The sequence below is a fragment of the Eubalaena glacialis genome, chromosome 10 (genome assembly GCF_028564815.1).
Source record: "Eubalaena glacialis isolate mEubGla1 chromosome 10, mEubGla1.1.hap2.+ XY, whole genome shotgun sequence".
Lineage (NCBI taxonomy): Eukaryota > Metazoa > Chordata > Mammalia > Artiodactyla > Balaenidae > Eubalaena > Eubalaena glacialis.
The window spans coordinates 74,221,063-74,243,156 of NC_083725.1; the positions used below are offsets into that span (position 1 = coordinate 74,221,063).

At 37.6% G+C, this 22,094-nt stretch overlaps 1 protein-coding gene across 7 annotated transcripts in view; it reads right to left on the reverse strand.

Annotated features, from left to right (window-relative positions):
• Nucleotides 1–22,094, reverse strand: part of STK33 (serine/threonine kinase 33) — a 184,673-nt gene that overhangs the window by 43,740 nt on the left and 118,839 nt on the right. For all 7 annotated transcript variants that reach the window (XM_061202962.1, XM_061202961.1, XM_061202964.1 and 4 more), the window contains 3 exons: nucleotides 12,659–12,734; nucleotides 8,467–8,579; nucleotides 7,927–8,012 (listed from right to left, as the gene is read on the reverse strand). In XM_061202962.1, coding sequence (XP_061058945.1) covers nucleotides 7,927–8,012; nucleotides 8,467–8,579; nucleotides 12,659–12,734 — 275 coding nt within the window. The remainder of the gene's footprint in view (nucleotides 1–7,926; nucleotides 8,013–8,466; nucleotides 8,580–12,658; nucleotides 12,735–22,094) is intronic.

Here is a 22,094-nt window from a genome sequence, read left to right on the forward strand (position 1 = left end):
GCATGTTTCTCCTTGGGTTTATCCTGCCTGGGACTCTCTGTGCTTCCTGGACTTGGGTGGCTATTTCCTTTCCCATGTTAGGGAAGTTTTCGACTATAATCTCTTCAAATATTTTCTCGGGTCCTTTCTCTCTCTCTTCTCCTTCTGCGACCCCTATAATGCGAATGTTTTTGCGTTTAATGTTGTCCCTGAGGTCTCTTAGGCTGTCTTCATTTCTTTTCATTCTTTTTTCTTCATTCTGTCCTGCAGCAGTGAATTCCACCATTCTGTCTTCCAGGTCACTTATCCGTTCTTCTGCCTCAGTTATTCTGTTATTGATTCCTTCTAGTGTATTTTTCATTTCAGTTCTTGTATTGGTCATCTCTGTTTGTTCTTTAATTCTTCTAGGTCTTTGTTAAACATCTCTTGCATCTTCTCGACCTTTGCCTCCATTCTTTTTACGAGGTCCTGGATCATCTTCACTATCATTATTCTGAATTCTTTTTCTGAAAGGTTGCCTATCTCCACTTCATTTAGTTGTTTTTCTGGGGTTTTATCTTGTTCCTTCATCTGGTACATAGCCCTCTGCCTTTTCATCTTGTGTATCTTTCTGTGAATGTGGTTTTTGTTCTACGGGCTGCAGGATTGTAGTTCTTCTTGCTTCTGCTGTCTGCCCTCTGGTGGATGAGGCTATCTAAGAGGCTTGAGCAAGCTTCCTGATGGGAGGGACTGGTGGTGGGTAGAGCTGGCTGTTGCTCTGGTGGGCAGAGTTCAGTAAAACTTTAATCTGCTTGTCTGCCCATGAGTGGGGCTGAGTTCCCTCCCTGTTGGTTGTTTGGCCTGAGGTGACCCAGCACTGGAGGCTACAGGCTCTTTGGTGGGGCTAATGGCGGACTCTGGGAGGGCTCATGCCAAGGAGTACTTCCCAAAACTTCTGCCTCCAGTGTCCTTGTCTTCCCGGTGAGCCATAGCCACACCCCACCTCTGCAGGAGACCCTCCAACACTAGCAGGTATATCTGGCTCAGTCTCCTGTGGGGTCACTGCTCCTTCCCCTGGGTCCCGATGTGCACACTACTTTGTGTGTGCCCTCCAAGAGTGGAGTCTCTGTTTCCCCCAGTCCTGTCGAAGTCCTGCAATCAAATCCCACTAGCCTTCAAAGTCTGATTCTCTATGAATTCCTCCTCCCGTTGCTGGAACCCCCAGGATGGGAAGCCTGACGTAGGGCTCAGAACCTTCACTCCAGTGGGTGGACTTCTGCGGTATAAGTGTTCTCCAGTTTGTGCATCACCCACCCATCAGTTATGGGATTTGATTTTATTGTGATTGCGCCCCTCTTACCATCTCATTGTGGTTTCTCTTTTGTCTTTGGATGTGGGGTATCTTTTTTGGTGAGTTCCAGTGTCTTCCTGTCGATGACTGTTCAGCAGTTAGTTGTGATTTTGATGCTCTCACAAGAGGGAGTGAGCGCACATCCTTCTACTCCGCCATCTTGAACCAATCTCTCAACTGCATTTCTAAACACTTCAATTCCTGGCTGTGCCTCCCTGGGAGGATCCTGAGCCATCCCAGGTCCTGTCCACATGGATGTAGCCCCAGGTTGTCCTGAAGCCCAAATCCCAGCGAGTTCTATGGAGACTGAACTCCTGTTGCAAGGACGCTGGCCCTTCGAGTCCCAAAGCAGAGGACCTGGCGGTGCTAGAGGAGACAGAACTCTAAAGTTTCTGTTAAAGGAGAATTTGTTCATAAATTTTTAAAATTGGATGAGATGGAGGTGTTATACATGTAAAAAAAGTTATATTTATTTTTAATTACCAACATTTACAATATATAGGAAATTATATCCCTTGTAATTATTTACATTTATGATGAAAAACTTTTAACCTCAACCTAAAAATATCTGAAGAGATTCATTACTTTTCAGTCTTTCTGAAATTATTCAAGCACAAACGTTTGAATACACTGTTCCAAAAAGCACCTCACTCTTCTTCCAATCTACAAAACCAGTAATTCTTCTAGACTTTCGTCTTACCCCATTTTCCTAGTCACTTGAAAAATAGTTTTTATTGCTTTTACTCTTTTATCTAACATTTCTACTTAGTTGAAAAATTGTGTTGATTCTCTTTCTAATGCCTATTTCTCCCCTCTCCTCTGTTCCACTCTCACTGCCCTCGTTCCAATCTTTATTATCTCACCTGAGTCCTATTTCAGTTCTCCAACTTTGCTTGCCACTCTGCAAACCATATCACACACACTGTTGCCAGATTATTTTTCCTGAAGTTCTGTCTGCCCTGGCCAGCAATACATCCACCAACCCACTAACTGATAGAGTTGACCTGTGAAGAATCTTAGACACTTGCTACTTGGTCCCAACCTGCTCCAATGCCTATCCTGTTCTATCTCCCCATTAAGATCTTGCTTCTGCCCTTCAGCCATGATCTGTGCATAAGGATCCCTCAAATTTATTCCTAGGGCTCTTCTGGCTTCACACTATTTCAGCCAGGATACTCCATTAGAAGAGGAGCTCCCCCCTCAGAATAGCCCACAGACCCCATCCAAGTCCACCCAAATCACTCCACAAGGGTTGAAAGGACAAAGCAGAAAACAAAACTCACGTAAGTTCAGCTATGATCTGGTACTTCAGTGCCTTTCAGTAGCAATCTATTGTCAAACAAGTCAAATACAAAGTCTTCTCTATGTAGGTCAAGGTCTAGAGCAAAATAGCCCTAATCTGCCTTTACAGCTTAATTTCCCACTACTTCCCTACATGTCTTCTATGATTCTAAAAAAACAGAACTACTAATATACTTCATTTTTTCTTTCTCTGTATCTTTGTAAAGTTCTTTCTATCTAGAATCCCCTGCCTTCTTACCATGACTCCAACTTTAATTTCTACTTTTACCCATTCATTTAGAGTCAGATCACATATTACCTTCACTTTAAGTGGTTTTTGTAACCTCCTAAAGGGAATAATAGCTCTCTTCTTAAAAACCTAATAGTAATACTACTATACTATATACTATATAAATACATGTTTTATATATTAAATATATTTAATATACATTAATAAGTACAAATATGATATAAATATATAATACGTATTTTATAGAATATATATTTTATACAGTATATTTTTTATATATATATATTATATGTATACACACACACACACACACACATCATATACTCATTCTCTGCCTGTATTTTTGTTTTAAACTCTCCACTATGCTGTGGGCAACCTGTAGGAAGGGACTATGCCAGACTCATCCTTGTGTCCTCCACAGCACATAGTAGTTATTCAATAAATATTTGTTTGAATTATTAAGTATATATCAATCACTGAATTTTGAGTAAATGCCCAAGGTTCCTGGTTCATGAGCTTCCAAACATAATTCTTATTTATAAAAAAACCTTCATTAAAGAGGGCTTCCAAAGCATATTCATAACGTAAGATAATTCAGAATTTAAGAATAACTAAATATATCAATAGTAAAAAAAAGGTAAGAGCCTTAATATATTTAGGAAGAAAATATACAGTAGGAAAAAATTAGTTAGGTATCAGAATAATTACCAATAATTAGTTAGGTATCAGAAAATTTCAATTCTTTTACATAGAGTGTACAGGGTAAAGGTTAAAAGCTAATGACCAAAGCCTAAATAACAGTTTGTGAATTAGTGAACAAGGACCCTGTTCACACATAGGAAAGAGTGTTCTGAAGTTAGACCCTACAGTTCATTACAAGAGCATTTGTAAAGTGTGACTAAAAAGCAAAGTACACTGTAATTTGTGGTAAATTACTCAATGGGAGAGACTGTGTTTTATTCATCTTTGTACCCATATAGTGCCTGATGAATTAAAATCAAAAGACACTTGTTAAAATCAACATAGACATTTAAATGACTGTTGTCCCATTTAAAATAAGCCACCCTGCAAGACTGACGCACTATAATAATAATTTCCTTCCGTCAAACAGCTTGCAATTGTTCCCCACTATCTATGGCAGGAAGTTAAAACTCTTTAGCCTGGGATTCAAGTGCCCTCACAATTTTCTTTCCTTTTCTAAACGTCTTATTTCTCACTTCTTTCCTTCAGGCATCTTATTTGTCAGTCAAATTGAACTTCCTGATTTCACACTTGCTTGCCTCTGTATCTCTCTGTTCATCTGGCAATTTCTTATGTCATTTATCATTTTCTTCCTTGCTTTGTATCTTATACATAGCTTGTTTTCCTTATTATATTGTAAGTTCCTCATGTCAGAGACTAGGTCCTATATGTCTTTAACTATATTTTATTACCTAGCACAGGGCCTGGCACATGGTAGGCACCAAAAAAAAAAATCTGTTGAAGGAATTACTGAATAATACCAGTAGAGCTCAAATCCGGAAACTACTTTTTGACAAACCGTAAAAGAAAAATGCTTTGTTAATTTATGGCAGAGTTCTTAAATATAAGCAGGCATTAAAAATACTGGGGAAACTTGTTAAATATGCAAATTCTTGGTGTTAGTTGTTACCAGGGGACTTAATACCAAGGGGCAACCGTAACTATCTAATAAGGAATGAAGTCCTGAACCACTGTTGAGAATGAAAACGGCAAAAAAGAAGAAAAGGATAAAGAGGATAACAGGCACACTCTTGGCAGTGGGAGTCATCATCAGACTCTTCCTTTGTAGTAAAGTCATTATTGGCTGTTTTTCCTTGCATCTGATCTTTGACTTTTTTTTTTAAATACCTGGTTTTTTGTTTTGTTTTGTTTTTTATAAATTTATTTATTTATTTATTTATTTTTGGCTGTGTTGGGTCTTCGTTGCTGCACACAGGCTTTCTCTAGTTGCAGCGAGCGGGGGCTACTCTTCGTTGCGGTGCGCGGGCTTCTCACTGTGGTGGCTTCTCTTGCTGCAGAGCACGGGCTCTAGGTGCGCGGGCTTCAGTAGTTGTGGCGCACGGACTCAGTAGTTGTGGCTCGCGGGCTCTAGAGTGCAGGCTCAGTAGTTGTGGCGCACGGGCTTAGTTGCTCCGCGGCATGTGGGATCTTCCCGGACCAGGGATCGAACCTGTGTCCCCTGCATTGGCAGGCGGATTCTCAACCACTGAGCCACCAGGGAAGTCCCGATCTTTGACTTTTTAAATCAGGATGACAATATCTGTTTAAGACCCATTCACTTAAACGTACATAGAGAAGCAATGATTATTTTTCTCAGAATACTTTTCAGATATGTACTGTATTTCAAAATGCACAATATATAGGTAAACCATAGAAACTTTTTATCCAATAAAGCTCTTTGAAAAGAATGTTACTATTTGTTCGGTATTGGAAGGTCAGCTCTGGTTATAAAGCAGTAAGGCACTGAGAGAACTAACGTGTTTTCTTTAGATTATTTCAAACAGAGGATATGAATTACTGGAAGCAAGACTTCAAGTGGTTAAGAAGAAAAGAGTTTTGCCTTTCAGAAGTTTACAAAATGCCAGTATTCTAAACTTCATACACTGAACTCCTTAGGATAGTCTGATATAGTACACGCTATCTGTCACTTCTCTATCCATTTGGCAAAGACTACATAGAGACAAATGTTACAGAGGCTCAAAAATGGAGACTTCTGGAAAGATGACCAAAGCCAGAAATAAAGTTGTACTAATTAGAAAACAAATAATTAAATGGCCAAACCCGAATGTTGTGTGATGCTGAAAAGAGATAGATTTCTAAAGCATACCATCTGTTTTACAGTTTTTATTTTGCTGTACTGCAAATCTACTCAGTAGTTTTGCAATGATCTAGCTGCTAACTCATTTGCACAATTACTTTAGGCCAGAAATACTTATTGCACAGAATCATTTGAGAGTTCAACACATTCACAGAAGAGGGCAGATATAAACCATTTTTGAGTGAAGACAATTTCTTTAGCCCTTAAAGAAAAAAAAAAGTTATTCAAAAAAATGATTAGAAATTGCCAAAAGAAAGTCAGAATGCTATCACTATAAATTTATGGTATCTAAACCTATCTAGGCCTTCAGGGTCACCATCAACCCCTCTGTTGGCCATTCTAATGAAAACTCATTCTCATCTTGACCCCTCGGCAGCATTTACCTGGGAGCTGACTGCTCCTGCTTTCTCAAACACTTTCTCACTTAACTTCCTTGGTACCACCCTCCTGACTTTCCTTCTTCCTCATCAGCTATTCCTTTTCAGCCTCCACTGCTAGCTTCTCCTCTTCTAAATGTTGTAGTGTTTAAGGCAGGGTGCTGAGGCCTCTTGTCCTTTCTATCTGTATTTTCTTCCTAACTTATCTCTTCAGCCCAATGGCTTTACATGGCATCTATATACTCAGGATTCACAGATTTATATCTCCAGGTCATTCTTCTCGAGTTCCAGGCTCATACATTCAATGATCTATTTGAAATCTCCACTTGAATGCTACATAGGCATCTCAAATTTAGCATGTCTCATATGGAACTCTTGACTCACCACTCTTCCCCCAGAAAAAAAAAATCTATTTCTCCTACAGTCTTCCACATCTCAGTAAATGGCACTACCATCCAACCAGTTGTTAAAGCAAAATCTAAAAATCATCCTGATTCCTCCCTTATCCTTATCCCTTATCTGATCCATCACCAAGCCCTATTAAATATACCTAAAAAATATATTACATTTATTTCTCTTCAACTCTATTGCTACCACCCTGTCCAAGCCACCATCATCTCTCAACATTACTACTGCATTATAAGCATATCATGTATCTTCAGTACCTAACACAGTGTCTAGCAAGTCATAGATGTAAAATAACTTTCTGCATAGATAAATATTACTTAGCAATATTCCTATGTCTCTAAGAGAATCTCCAATTTCCATTCTCAGACATTTTCTGACATACCTACAGACATTCATTTACTGAATCATCTACTCATTCAGCAATTATTTATTATTGTATTAATTGGTATTAGGTTTAACTGCATATTTCACAGTATCTCAAAGATGACAGATGTTTGTTTCCTGCTCATATAAAAACGTCTGGAGGTAGGCAGTCAAGGGCTGGCATAGCAGCTCTATATGCTAAGAGCCCTGGTTCCTTGCATCTTGTTGCTCTGCTATCCCGTTTATAAATTCCACTTTATGATCTAATATGGCTACTTAAACTCCACCCATCACAGCTGCATTTCAGTCACTAGGAAAGAAGATGGATGTGAGGAAGGCCACACCCCCTCCATTTAAGGACACTTCCCAGAAATTGCTCCTACCTCCACTTATATCTCATTGACCAGCACCATAACTAGCAACGATGGGGAAGAACTAGCAAAGAAGACTAGATAGCAATGTTACCAGCTAAAAGTCAGGATCCTCATTTCCATAGAAGAAAGAGAAAATAAATATTGAGAGGTAGTAGCATCCTCTTCCAAAGTTCCTGTTGTGACCAGGTAATGTTCTGGGTACAGGGATACAAAGATCAGTAAGACATAGGGTCACTGCTCAAGGCGTTAGTCCAATGGGGGAAAGCAATATGTAAATGAATAATTACTCAAGATTTCAAGCCAGGCAACAGACACTGTTAGAAGACCTTGGCTTTTCTGAATCCCTGAAGATTCCTTGCATCCAAAGAGTTGAAAGAGAAGTAGATGGTTCCAGTGCTTTACATCACTAAACCATATAGACTGCTTCAATATTCCACAGCTTTAATAATGGACATTTCTCAGCTCTATTTTACTGGATTTGATACAAAAGAAAAGTTCATTTAAACCTCTATAAACATATATAAACAACTGTGGTAGTACTTTCAACAGTTTGAAAATACCCATTTCAGAAATGTGGCAACACTCAATAATTTTTTTAACTTGTCAGAAGATGAAACTAAATGACTGTTTTAAGAAGACTATATATAAACTACAAGGCCAGATGAGAAGAAATAAGCAATGACAGCATGCCAAAAAGAAAAAAAAGAAGTAATACTGTAACTTACTGTTAACCACTGGTTATCTAGTAGTTCCTTAGCTGTGATTCTATGAGCAGGATCTACTTTCATAAGTTGTTTCAAAACACTTTTAGCTGCAAATAAGGGAAAAATCCTGAAAGTCTGATTTATCTCAACTATAATTAGTACCACACATTTTCCAGTTTATTTAGGATTAGGTCTGTATGATATGAAGGAAACTTGTCAGTTATAAAATAAATATCATCAGTACAAATGGCTAATATTAAATAAAGTTTAAGGCCTAAAGTGAGGTTTTATTGCCTGGATTACCTGGTTTATGGTCTATAGTAAAAATTAGCTAGATGATCAGCAAATTTCCTCTTCAATTTTTATTACGCATTTTCTGTTTTTGCTGAAAGTTTCAACTATAACAAGCACAGTGAAGATATCACTATTACCACAAGTAAATAGTGTATTTCTACAAGTAAATTTAATGACTAACCAGAGATCTAAAGTATCTGAATTACTGGCCGCCTTTCTTATATTATATATACTTGCTTTAGTAAATAATAACAAATCTATACTTACCAGAATCACTTATGGAATCCCAGACTGAATCTTTAAAATGTAGTTCTCCCTTTCTTATTAACTCAAAAAGCTTCTCTTCTGAGCTTGCCATAAAGGGTGCTTCTCCACATAATCTACAACAAAGACAGTCATTTTGTTAAGATTTTTTTAAAAATAATCAGAATAAGGCTATTAAAAATTAAGTTTCCACAGGACTTGGAAGTAGTGGTGCTTCATATTTAAGTAATGGAGAGAAAGAGGTGGGAACTTCTCTGGATGTAGAAATGTAAGTGAACGGCTTTTGTAAGGTCTGTGCTAGGCTCTTGTATACATTGGAACTTCCACATTTGCAAATGACCCAAAGCTCTTCCAGGTGGAGAAACACTAAGGGGTTAAAATACAGAAAGGTGTGTGAGTTTAAGTGCACAGTAATAGTGGTGGATAATAGAGGAGAAACACTTCAATGTGAGCAAAGGTAAGGTAACGCCTTAAGGTACATAATTCACATTGGACTTACAGAAAGATATACAGAGTTATCAGAGTCTAACAAGAGTTATCAGACTCTAATGACCATGTAAGAGTTTTATCCATGGTAAAATGCTACACGAATGTTAGTGATAGTAAGAATAACCCCGGGGTCTACAGGCTCTGAGTCAAAACCAAAAATCCATTAAAATGGCCACAACTCTTCAAAAATGATACATAAAATGAAGAAAATCTGAATGAGGAAAATCAGATGAATTTGACCCTTCAGTCTAGAAGGGTGAAAGCTGAGTACATGTAACGACCAACATCAGTAAAGCCATGTGTATACAGTAAACATGGGCTTATTTGTAAATTCTGTAGTCCAGGGACTATGAGTCTTTAGAGTCTTTTAAAGGAAGTACTGTGCTATACTTTACAAAGAGCATGGCAAGCCTATGCTTCAATAGGTGATCTAGTCCAAAACTACAAGAACATGCTTAAAAGTTGCAAACGTTAGCCATCATCTTTATCATCAACCCCAACATCTGAGGGCAACCCTGCAGACAACAACCAGATTTTCCCAATGACAACCAGAGAGAAGTTGGACCTGGACTCATCACAGAGGCCACTCTAACTCTGTATGTCTATTCTTCAACTCTCAGGATTATACTTTTCCACTTTATTATGGAAACAATAAAACGGCAGAATTCCATTACACTTCCCAAATGCTGGTCTATTATGTACATAAGTATAATGTACAATGATCTCCAGGTCTCTTAACAGATTTTTACTGATTTTTGTTTTTAGTCATATTTTTCTTAAAGTTCTTTAAAAATCTTTCCCATGAATATTTTTTGAATAAGTCTAAATTTGGTAAATATCTTACATGACAATGATTTTCTTGGGGGGGGTGTTGGGGGGGAGAGCTGTTTTCATCCTAGTAATTTATCAAACTAGGCTGGACAACACAGCTTTTCATTTACCAATAGGTTCTTGTTAAGCGATAAACATTTATTAAATTGTTCTGCAAACTCTCATTTTAATACTTTTTATTTCTCCAGCTCATTCTGACCCTCCTCTCTCTGATCTTACTTGCCTTACTACTGTTTAGTTTTAAAATGCAATTAAAAAAAGCCAAAAAAATGGTCTTATGGGCAATTACAATCTATTATATCAAGTACAGGCCAGCAAAAGCCCGGCTCATTGAGTCTGTTAACAACCAGTGATATGCACATTCACCAATTTCTTAGCTGCTCCCGCACTGCCTGACTAGCGTGCAACTATATAGCTCAAGGGCTACATTTTAAAAATTCCACTTTTTTCTGTCCTTTACAATTTTATTCACACAAAATGTATCTAATGGTTGGTCAATCAGCAGCATATGAAATTTTATGACAGCAATTTTCTGCACATCCAGAAAAGGGAATCCAAGACATGAAAAATGCCTTTTAAAGCCTTCCTATTATTTTGCTTCATAGGAATCAAAACAGCAAAAGATAGTGTTCATAAAGAGTATTTATGTTAATTTCACCTTGAGAAAGTATGTTATCATTGTCCAATTAAGTAGCCATGAAACAGGGGTAACTGATAAACAAGAAAATAACCCCCCTGGAGAAGATAATACGTTTGTGCCCTTGTTGAAGGAAATTATCTATAAGACCACTGGGCTCAGGCAGATTAATGAATAGGCACTGATTAGCTAAGTAAGAGTCTACTGTAAAGAAAAAATATGTCATTATTATGATATGCAGTCATGCTCAGAAGCAGAAAGATTAAAATTACATCTTTAAGTAGGAGAAAAAAATTTAAGGTATGTAATACACTATCACTTCCCTTAACACCAAATTCAAACTAAGAAGGCAGCAAATACCACATGAATGGTGTAATAATAGATCACATATATTATGTTTGACTTGTGTTGTCCAGAAAGTCGTGAGAGTATAAAACACTAATTTTAAATAGTTGTATTTTTAATTTAAAACTAAGGCTCAGAATTTTAATATGATTCTAATCAGCACAGAACAATGATCAAAAACTTTGTGAATACATTTATACTTTATGCAATCTAAGCAGTGATATGTCAGCTATCTGAGTTACAACTACGATCACAACATCCAATTTCTACTGCCTGTGTATTCCATTTCACAGGACTGTGAAAATGTAACTACTGTGATGTCAATATTTAGAAACGATCTGGAAGAGGTAGTGCACAGTGAAATCTTCAATATGACCATAAAACTAATGTTGCATCAACATAAAAATGTTCATATTCACCAACAGGCAGAACAGTAACCACTAACTTTTCAGAACATCTCTTAGACAATTCACTTTAATTCAATTTAACAAACATATATTGAGCACTGACTACATGTCTACTATTGTACCAGATACCAGGGATGCAAAGATGAATCATCGCTCTGTCCTTCATGGAACTTAGAGCAAGAAAAACAGGTACAATACACATAATACAATAATTATATTCCATTATAATCTAGCTTTTAAAAGTGCAGTGAGAACACAGAAAAGTGAACAATTTATTCTATCATATTTACACATGTGCAAACTTTCCTGATTAAATATTCTTATTATTTTGTTTTTCTTTCAACATTACTGTTTTACATGCATCTTTGTCTATTGCCTTAAATTCCAAAAAGTATACACATAATGAATGTAGTAACTCTGCTGGGGTAGAGTAGGACTTAGGGAAATAGAAGTCTTTACTGTGTGAGCTGGACACACCCAGGAAAGAGGTTAGTAGAGGAGAAAAAAGAACACCTAGGCAGAATGAACTGCATGAGCAAAGACCCAGAAGCATGCAATACAGGGTGCCTGAGTCATAAGGAGTGGCCTAGAGTGGCCACCAGCACAGGGTAAGTGAATGGGAACACATATGCAGACCAAGATTAGAAAGGCACTCTGGAGCCAGGCCGTGGAAGCTTTGTGTCACGCCATGCGGGGATGCTCTGAGATTTTTCTACAGCAAGGGAGAATTACCAGAGGTTGTTAATCAGGAAAGTAGTACAATCAGATTTGTGATTTAGAAAGACAACTCTGACAACTGTGTGAAGGATGAACCCGAGGCAGGAAAACCGACAGAAAGACACTGTAATCTTCTAGAAAGGAATCGTAAGGAGAAATGATACAAGTGAAGAGAAATGAAATAATAGGTGAGGACACTTCAAAGGAAAAATACAGGCCATGGGGTTTGACTGAATCTTGAGAGTGAGAGAGAAGAGAGAGCAAGAAAGGCCAACGTTTTCAGTAGCATGAAGAGAAGTAGAAACAACAGAATACTCCCTGGACCCTGGGCTGAACCTTTATCTGGTTACTGCCCGCTCCTCACACGTGCCCTGTCCATCAGGTGGCTCTAGTGCCAGGTCCCAGGACCTCCCTCTACCTGATGCTCTATAAGTGAATCTCTTGAGAAAATACAAAGAAGCTTTTGTTTTGTAGCAAAGGATCAGGGAGGTGCTGAGGCAAGTTTTTCACGTTGCTCAGATCATGCAGTGCATTGTAGCATTTATAGATCAATGAAAAGCAAAGCTGAAAGTTATAAATTGATTGTATTAAAAAAATACCTAATGGATGTACCTGACAACTAATAAGACACCTTTTAGAATGACTTCCCAACTGTTTCTTTAGTCGCTTTCTTAAAACTATATTGTTTAGTTTTAATTTAAAGTCTATGTAATTCTACCGTTAGGGATCATCCGTTCATTTTAAGTTGTACATTTAGCAGGGTACTTACAAAATGTACATTATGACACCTATGCTCCAAATGTCACACTGCTGGCTATAGTCGTGGGCATTGATAACTTCAGGGGCTGCCAAACAAGCAGAAATAAAATAATATTAATAATACAATAAATGACTTTTAAATGCTTAAACACAAAGCATGAAAAATGTGCTGATGTGCTGTAATTTATTCCCCCACAGGGAAAAAGAGAACCAACAGCAGATGTTAAGTGAATAATGTACAGGCCTTAACAATTGATGTCGCTGTATCCTCACCCCTGTTATTTAGCTTCTAATGGAACAATGGCACACACTGTATAGCTAAATGCACAACTCTTCATCTCTTTCAAATTGTTAAGAAATGATTTTGCAAAGATTGTGTAGTTATAGTAGAAGACAACAATATCTCAGTTCTTTGCCAAAAATAGAATTGAAAACATGCCTTAAGTAGATACAATTTAAAACAAGCCCAATATGTAGAAATCTGGATTTACAGAGAAACTAAGATAAACGGTTATAAATCACTTCAGTAAAATAACAGTAGTAATAATAACATCATAGCACTCCTATGACAGTATGAATTATCTTCCACATTTTCTAAATGAGAAAACTAAGACAGAGAGCTCCTATAACATAACTTGATCAAAAAGCCAATTAGTCCCAGGATGATGACTAGGATGCAGGCACTCCTGACTCCCCAACTCTGGGCTACTTACTTACAATGTGTCCACAATAGGGCTCCTTTAAACAATCTTCTCAAAGTAGAACTTTTTTTTTACTTTGAGGTAGCACATTTTTTAATGATTAGATTTTTTATAATGGCTGGCTTTCTAAAAAGTCACATATGATATTCCAGGAATATGTCTATTATACTTCTACAGCTAGGTAGCACCACACAGGGCCGACTGTAAGTTATACGTGGATTCACCCCTGCGTCGTTCAAGGGTCAACTGCATGTATTTGAATAGAACTTTAAAATTTACAAAGTACTTTTGTATAGATGATGTTATTTGTATAAATTATGATAAGAATCATGTGACACAGGTATGTAGCCATGATTTACTTTGCCAGTGAGGAAATTAAGGTTCAGGTACACATATGAAGCGACTCACCTAAAGTGACACCGTTACAGAGCGCCTCCCATGTAAAAGGTTTTTACTTTAGAAAACAGTTTCAATCACCCCCCAACACACACAGCTTTTATAACTACTAAAATCAAATGAAATTTCATTTCCTCTGCCTATTATTAAAGGAACTAAAAAGCAACAACAAAGGAGTTAAAAGGTAAACAGAAGAAAGAGAACAGGCTCAACCGGAGATAATTAACAAACTGAGTAATTCTTCTCCAAATCACTGAAAATTAACTAATTAATATTTTCCTTAAGCAATTACTTGTATTCTTTAACTCTACTTAAACTTTTAAAATATGCAATCATTAAAGGTCAAGTTGCTCTATGGCTGCATGTCTACGACAAGGGCAGATTCCGTGATCCGATTCCCTGACAGATCTCCATGTAGGTGCATCACACAGCAGGGGCCCGGAATTTGGAGCCCTCACTCCCTCTTTCGGAGCCACCTTAATTATCAGGGGCATTTCTACTTGCACTGTCATCGCAGCTCTCACAGGGAGGCAGAGGCCAGACTGGCTGGGCCAAGAAGCCATTTAGGAAGTCAGCAAAGCTCCACAAACCATCTGCCTACTCTCTTGTTCTCTCACTTGTCTCACAGTACAGAAAACTAATAAGCAGGCATAAAACTCAGGGTGCTTGGATATATTTTCCCCATGTAACTACAGACCAGATGTCTTTTGCCAACAGGAGGATATGAACAGAATCTAAAGTAGCCTCTTCCCAAATAAGATAAAACAATTTAGAAACTTTATGCATCAAGTAGACAAAAAAACAATGAACTAGGTATACTGCTCAGCCATAAAAATGAATAAACTACTGATATAACAACATGGGTAAGTCTCAAAATCATTACATGGAACAGAAGAAGACAGACACAAAAGAATATATACTTATGATTCAAGTTATATAAATTCTAGACAAGCAAAACTAAGCTAAGGTAACGGAAATCATCAGTGGTTGCTGGGGTCTGGGAGGGGGATCGACTGAGAGGGACACAAAGGAAATTTCTGGGCTGATGGAAATGTTCTATATATTCACTGGGGTGGTAATTGTACAAGTATATGTATTTGTCAAAACTCATTAAACTTTACACTTAAAATCTGTGCATTTTATTATATGTAAATTATGTTTCAATAAAGTATATTTTTAAGAAATCTACTAAAAGTACAGAAAGAATCTATCAAAGCCCTACGCTGGTGAGTGACTTTAATAACTCTCTTAGAAATCAACAGAGGAAGCAAGCAAGATTAAATTAAAAATATTGACTGGGTGGCCGAGATGGCAGAGCAGGAAGACTGTGAACTTCCACAGACACATCAAAATCACCACCACTTACAGAACAACTGTCTATAAGAATGACCTGAAAACCAGCAGAAAAGAATTTCCACAACTAAAGACATAAGTAGGAACTACAAGAAGATGGATAGGAGGGGCGCAGACACAGTAGAGTGTGTAGAGTAGACCTATGCTCTCAGGTCGGCGAGCCACACACAGGAGGAATGTCACGGTCTTGAGGTCCTCCCCAGGGAGTGAGGGCTCTTGGTCCCACATCAGGCTCCCCAGCCCAGGGGGTCCTGCACCAGGAATACAAAGCCCCCAGAACGTCTCCCTCTGAAAACCAGCAGGGCTTATGTCTGGGAGAGCTGGAGCGCTACAGCAAACAAGAGACTCCACTCTTCAAGGGTGCACACAAAATCTCACCCACTCTGAATCCCAGCTCAGAGGCAGTACTTTGAAAATGGGTCAGACCCACTTACTGATCTTGGAAAACCTCCCAGAGAGGGAGGGAGCAACTAGGACTCCCCCTGTGGACTGGCAGCAGCCATTTTGGGGAGTTCATTGTAACACGTGGACACTGGTGCTGGTAAGCACCATTTTGGATGCCTCCCCCTAGCTTATTAGCGCCAGGACCTGCCCCACCCACCAGTGGCCACACACCAGCCCCACACCCCCTGGTAGACAGCTGCCAAGACCTGGCCCGCCCACCAGCAGACTTACACCAGCACTAAGCCCCCCATACCATTCAGATGGCATGTGGGAACCCAGCCTTGCCCACCAGCAGGCCAGCAGCAGCCCCATGCAGTTAACCCTGCAGTAAGCCTACCCCACCTTCTAGCAGGCCCAGAGCCACTGAACGTGACACAGCCTCAAAGCTAACCAGGCTGGGGGCCAGTCCCACCTACCAGTGTGCTCACAGTAGTCAGCCCCACCACAGCAGAAGGGTGCATGCAGCCCACATAGGAGTTGCCCCGAGAACATACAGCTCCAGTGACCAGAGGGGAGCATGCTGCTGGGCCCCACAGGACATCTCCTATATAAGGCCACTTCTCCAAGATCAGAAAACACAACCAACATACCTAATACATAGAAATAGACACAGAGAATTGGGCAAAATGAAAAAAAAAAAAAACTGCAAAAAGCACAAACACATGAAGTCTAAATAATATACTACTAAACAACCAGTGGGCCATTGAAGAAGTCAAAGAGGAAATCAAAAATACCTAAAGAGAAATAAAAATGGGAATACAATGATCTAAAATCTGTGGGACACAGCAAAAGTAGTTCTAAGAGGGAAGTTTATGGAGACACAAGCCTTACCTCAGGAAACAAGAAAAACCTCAAATAAACAATCTAGCCTTACCCCTAAAGGAACTAGAAAAAGAAGAACAAAACCCAAAATTAGTAGAAGGAAAGAAAAAATAAAGATCAGATCGGAAATAAAAGAAATAGAGACTAAAAAGATATAGAAAAGAACAATGAAACTAAGAGCTAGTTCTTCAAAAAGGTAAAATTGATAAACCTTTAGCAAGACTCATCAAGAAAAAAGATAGAAGACACAAATAAAATCAGAATGAAAGAGAAGTTACAACCAACACCACAGAAATACAAAGTATTGTAAGAGATTACTATGAACAATTATATAACAATAAAATGGACAATTTAGAAGGAACAGATAAATTCCTTGAAATGTACAATCTCCCAAGACTGAATCAGGAAGAAATAGAAAATATGAAGAGACCAATTACCAGTAATAAAATTGGATCAGTAATTTAAAAACTCCCAACAAACAAAAGTCCAAGACCAGATAGCTTCACAGGTAAATTCTATAAAACACTTAAGAAGAATTAACACCTATCCTTATCAAGGTATTCCAAAAAGTTGAAGAGGAAGGAGGATTTCTAAACTTATTCTACAAGGCCAGTGTCAGCCTGCTATCAAAACCAGGTAAAGATACCACAAGAAAGAAAATTATAGGCCAATATCACCGATGAACACAGATGTAAAAAAACCTCAACAAAATCTTAGCAAACCAAATTCAATAATACATTAAAAGAATCATACACCATGAGTAAGTGGGATTTAGTCCAGGAACTCAAGGATGGTTCAATATCTTCAAATGAGTCAATGTGATACACCACATTAACAAATTGAAGGGTAAAAACCATATGATCATCCTAATAGATGCAGAAAAAGCTTTTGACAAAATTCAGCATCGATTTATGACAAAAACTCTCCAGAAAGTGGGTACAGAGGGAACATACCTCAATATAATAAAGGCCAAAATGACAAACCCACAGTGAACATCATACTCAATGGTAAAAAGCTGAAAGCATATCTTCTAAGAGCAGGAACAAGACAAGGATGTCCACTCTCACCACTTTTATTCAATATAGTATTGGAAGTTCTAGCCATGGCCATCAGATAAGAAAAAAAAATAAAAGGAATCCAAATTGGAAAGGAAGAATTAAAACCATCACTGTTTGCAGATGACATGATACTGTATACAGAAAATCCTAAAAAGGCCAACAAAGAACTATTAGAATAAATGAATTCAGTAAAGTTGCAGGATACAGAATTAATATTTAGATATATATTGCATTTCTATACACTAACAACAAATTATCAGAAAGAGAAATTAAGAAAACAATCCCACATATGGATCAATGGAACAGAATAGTGAGCCCAGAAATAAACCTACACACCTAAAGTCAATTAATCTTTGACAAAGGAGGCAAGAATGTACAATGGAAAGAAGAGAGTCTCTTCAACAAGTGGTGTTGGGAAAGTTGGACAGCCACATGTAAATCAATGAAGTTAGAACACACCCTCACATCACACACAGAAATAAACTCAAAATGGCTTAAAGACTCAAATATAAGACATGACACCATAAAACTCCTAGAAGAGAACATAGGCAAGACATTCTCTAACATAAATCATACCAAACTGTTCTTAAGTCAGTCTGCCAAGGCAATAGAAATAAAAGCAAAAATAAACAAATGGGACCTAATCAAACTTACAAGCTTCTGTACAGCAAAGGAAACCATAAACAAAATGAAAAGATAACCTACAGACTGGGAGAAAATATTTGCAAATGATGCAACCAACAAGGGCTTAATTTCCAAAATATACAAACAGCTCATACAACACAACAACAAAAAAACAAACAACCCAATCAAAAAATGGACAGAAGACCTAAATAGACATTTCTCCAAAGAAGAGAGACAGATGGCCAACAGGCACATTAAAAGATGCTCAACATCGCTGATTATTAGAGAAATGCAAATCAAAACTACAATGAGGTACCACCTCACACAGGTCAGAATGACCATCATTAAAAAGTCTACAGGGCTTCCCTGGTGGCGCAGTGGTTGACAGTCTGCCTGCCGATGTAGGGGACGTGGGTTTGAGCCCTGGTCTGGGAAGATCCCACATGCCATGGAGCAATTGGGCCCATGAGCCACAACTACTGAGCCTGCACGTCTGGAGCCTGTGCTCCGCAACAAGAGAGGCCACAACAGCGAGAGGCCCGCACATGGCGATGAAGAGTGGTCCCCGCTCGCCGCAACTGGAGAAAGCCCTCGCACAGAAACTAAGACCCAACACAGCCAAAAATAAATAAATTAAAAAAAAAAAAAAAAGTCTACAAATAACAAATGCTGGAGAGGGTGTGGAGAAAAAGGAACCCTCCTACACTGTTAATGGGAATGTAAACTGGTGCAGCCACTACGGAAAACAGTATGTAGGTTTCTCCAAAAACTAAAAATAGAGCTGCCATATGATCCAGCAATCCTACTGCCAGGCATATATCTGGACAAAACTCTAATTCAAAAGGCTACATGCACCCCTACGTTCATACTAGCACTATTCACAATAGCAAAGACATGGAAACAACCTAAATGTCCATTGACAGATGAATGCATAAAGAAGATGTGATACACATATACAATGGAATACTATGCAGCAGTAAAAAAAGAATGAAATAATGCCATTTGCAGCAATATGGATGGACTTAGAGACTATCACACTAAGTGAAGTAAGTCAGAAAGAGAAAGACAAATACCATATGATATCACCTATATGTGGAATCTAAAATATGACACAAATGAACCTATCTACAAAACAGAAACAGACTCACAGACATAGAGAAGAGACTTGTGGTTTCCAAGAGGGGAGGGAAGTAGGGGAGGGGTGGATTGGGAGTTTGGGGTTAGCAGATGCAAACTATTATATATAGAATGAATAAACAACAAGGTCCTACTGCATAGCACAGGGAACTATATTCAATATCCTGTGACAAACTATAAAGGAAACAATATAAAAAAGAATGTATACATATGTATAACTGAATCACTTTGCTGTACAGCAGAAATTAACACAACATTGTAAATCAAATATACAACAATTTAAAAAAAAAGACAACAATCCCATTTACAATTGCATCAAAAAGAATAAAATACCTAGGAATAAATCTAACTAAGGAGGTAAAAGACCTGTGCTCAGAAAACTACAAGACAATGATGAAAGAAATTGAAGATGACACAAATGGAAAGATATACCATGCTCATGGACTGGAAGAATTAATATTATTTAAATGACCATACTGCCCAAGGTAATCTAGAGATTCAGTGCAATCCCTACCAAAATAACAATGGTATTTTTCACAGACTAGAACAAATAATTCTAAAATTTGTATGGAAACACAAAAGACCCTCCTGAATACCCAAAATAATATTGAGAAAGAACAGAGCTGGAGATATCATGCTGCTCAATTTCAAACTATAATACAAAGTGACAGTAATCAAAACAGTATGGTACTGGCACAAAAACAGACACACAGATCAACGGAGCACAACAGAGAGCCAGAAATGAACCCACACTTATATGGTCAATTACTCTACGGCAAAGGAGGCGAGAATATACAATGGAGAAATGACAGCCTCTTCAATAAATGATGTTGGGAAAACTGGACAGCTACATGCAAAAGACTCAAAATGGACTAGTTTCTCATACCATATACCATTTAAATAATCTCAAAATTGATAAAAGACTTAAATGTAAGACCTGAAACCATAAACCCCCTAGAAGAAAACATAGGCAGTATGCTCTTTGACACAGGTCTTAGCAATATTTTTTGGATGTGTCTCCTCAGGCAAGGGAAACAAAAGCAAAAATAAGCAAATGGGACTACAACAAATTAAAAAGCTTTTGCACAGAGAAGGAAACTATCAACAAAGTGAAAAGGCCACCTGCTAAATGGGAAAAGATATTTGCAAATGATATATCTGATAATGGTTAATAACCAAAACATACCAAGAATCATACAACTCAACATCAAAGAACCAAACAACCCAATTTAAAAATGGGCAGAGGACCTGAATAGACATTTTCCAAAGAAGATATACAGAGGGCCAACAGGCATGTGAAAAGGTGCTCAACATCTCTAACCATCAGGGAAACGCAAATTAAAGCTACAATGAGATACCACCTCCTACCTGTCAGAATGCCTACCACCAAAAAAATAACAAGTAGCAGGTGTTGGTGAAGATGTGGAGAAAAGGGAACCCTCATGCACTGGTTGGTAGGAATGGAAATTGGTGCAGCCACTCTGGAAGATAGTATGAAGATTCTTCAAACAGTTAAAAATAAAACTGCCATATGATCCAGCAATTCCACTTCTGGGTATTTTTCTGGAAAAAAACCCCAAAAAACAAAAATACGAATTTGAAAAGATGTCTGCACCCCTATGTTCAATGCAGCATTATTTACAAGAGCCAGCATATGGAAGCAACCTAAGTGCCCATTGATAGACGAATGGATAAAGAAGATGTGGTTTACATATACAATAGAATACTACTCAGCCATAAAAAATTCAATCTTGCCATTTGCAACAACATGGATGGTTCTTGAGGTTATTATGCCAAGTGAAATAAGCTAGAAAGAGAAAGACAAATACTATATGATCTTACTTATATGTGGAATCTAAAAAACAAAACAAACAATATAATACAAAATGGACACAGGTTCATAGATATAGAGAACAAATGGGTGGTTGCCAGGGTAGTGGGGGGGTTAAATTTTCTAGGTGGTTGGGATGTATTTGATGCTCATGTGAATGTGCATTAATTTATCTAGCCTTTTGGTTTTTCTGTCTGGCTTTCTTCATTATACTAGGTAATTGTGACTTAAAGGTTTCCAACTTTTAGGAATTTTCTCTGTGATTGAACACAGGATTCATTTTTGCAAATGTTACACTGGATATTTTGAAATTTTCTGAAAAACATAAATTATCAAAATGACTCAAGAATATGTGAAAAACTTGAATAACCTAATACAAATTGATAATAGAAACTTTATCCCCCAAAGGGTATCAGGACCAAAAAATTTTAAGGGGAAATTTCATTAAATAATTAATGAATAGGTAATTTCTATTGCTTAAGTGGTTCATGAGCATATAAAAAGTGAAAATATTTTATTTTTAAAATGAGGATATTATAACCCTAACATCAAAAAAGACAAGGGCAGCTGAAAGAAAGAAAGCTACACTCAAAGTTCCTAAATAAAGTGGTAACAAATTGAATATGGCAGTACATTAAACCAAGTGGGGTTTAATCCAAAAGTACAAGGATGGTTCAACATTTAAAAAATCTATTAATGTAATTATTTCATTAATAAATTTAAAGAGAAAAAATATATGATCATCTCAATAGGTACAGATTTGAATAGACATTTCATCAGAGAAGATATATGAATGACTAATAAGTACATGAAAAGATACTCAACATCATTGGTCTTTAAGGTAATGTAAATTAAAAATCACAATGAGATACTACTTCATAACCACTAGAAGGCTATAATTAAAAAGATAGATAATATAAAGAGTTAGCAAGGATGTGAAGAAACTGGAACTCTCATACATTGCTAGTGCAAAGGTAAAATATTAGAGCCACTTTGGAAAATTGTTTGGCAGTTTCTTACAAAGTATAAACATAAATAATATATGACCCAGCAATTTCACTCCTCGGTAGCTACCCAAGG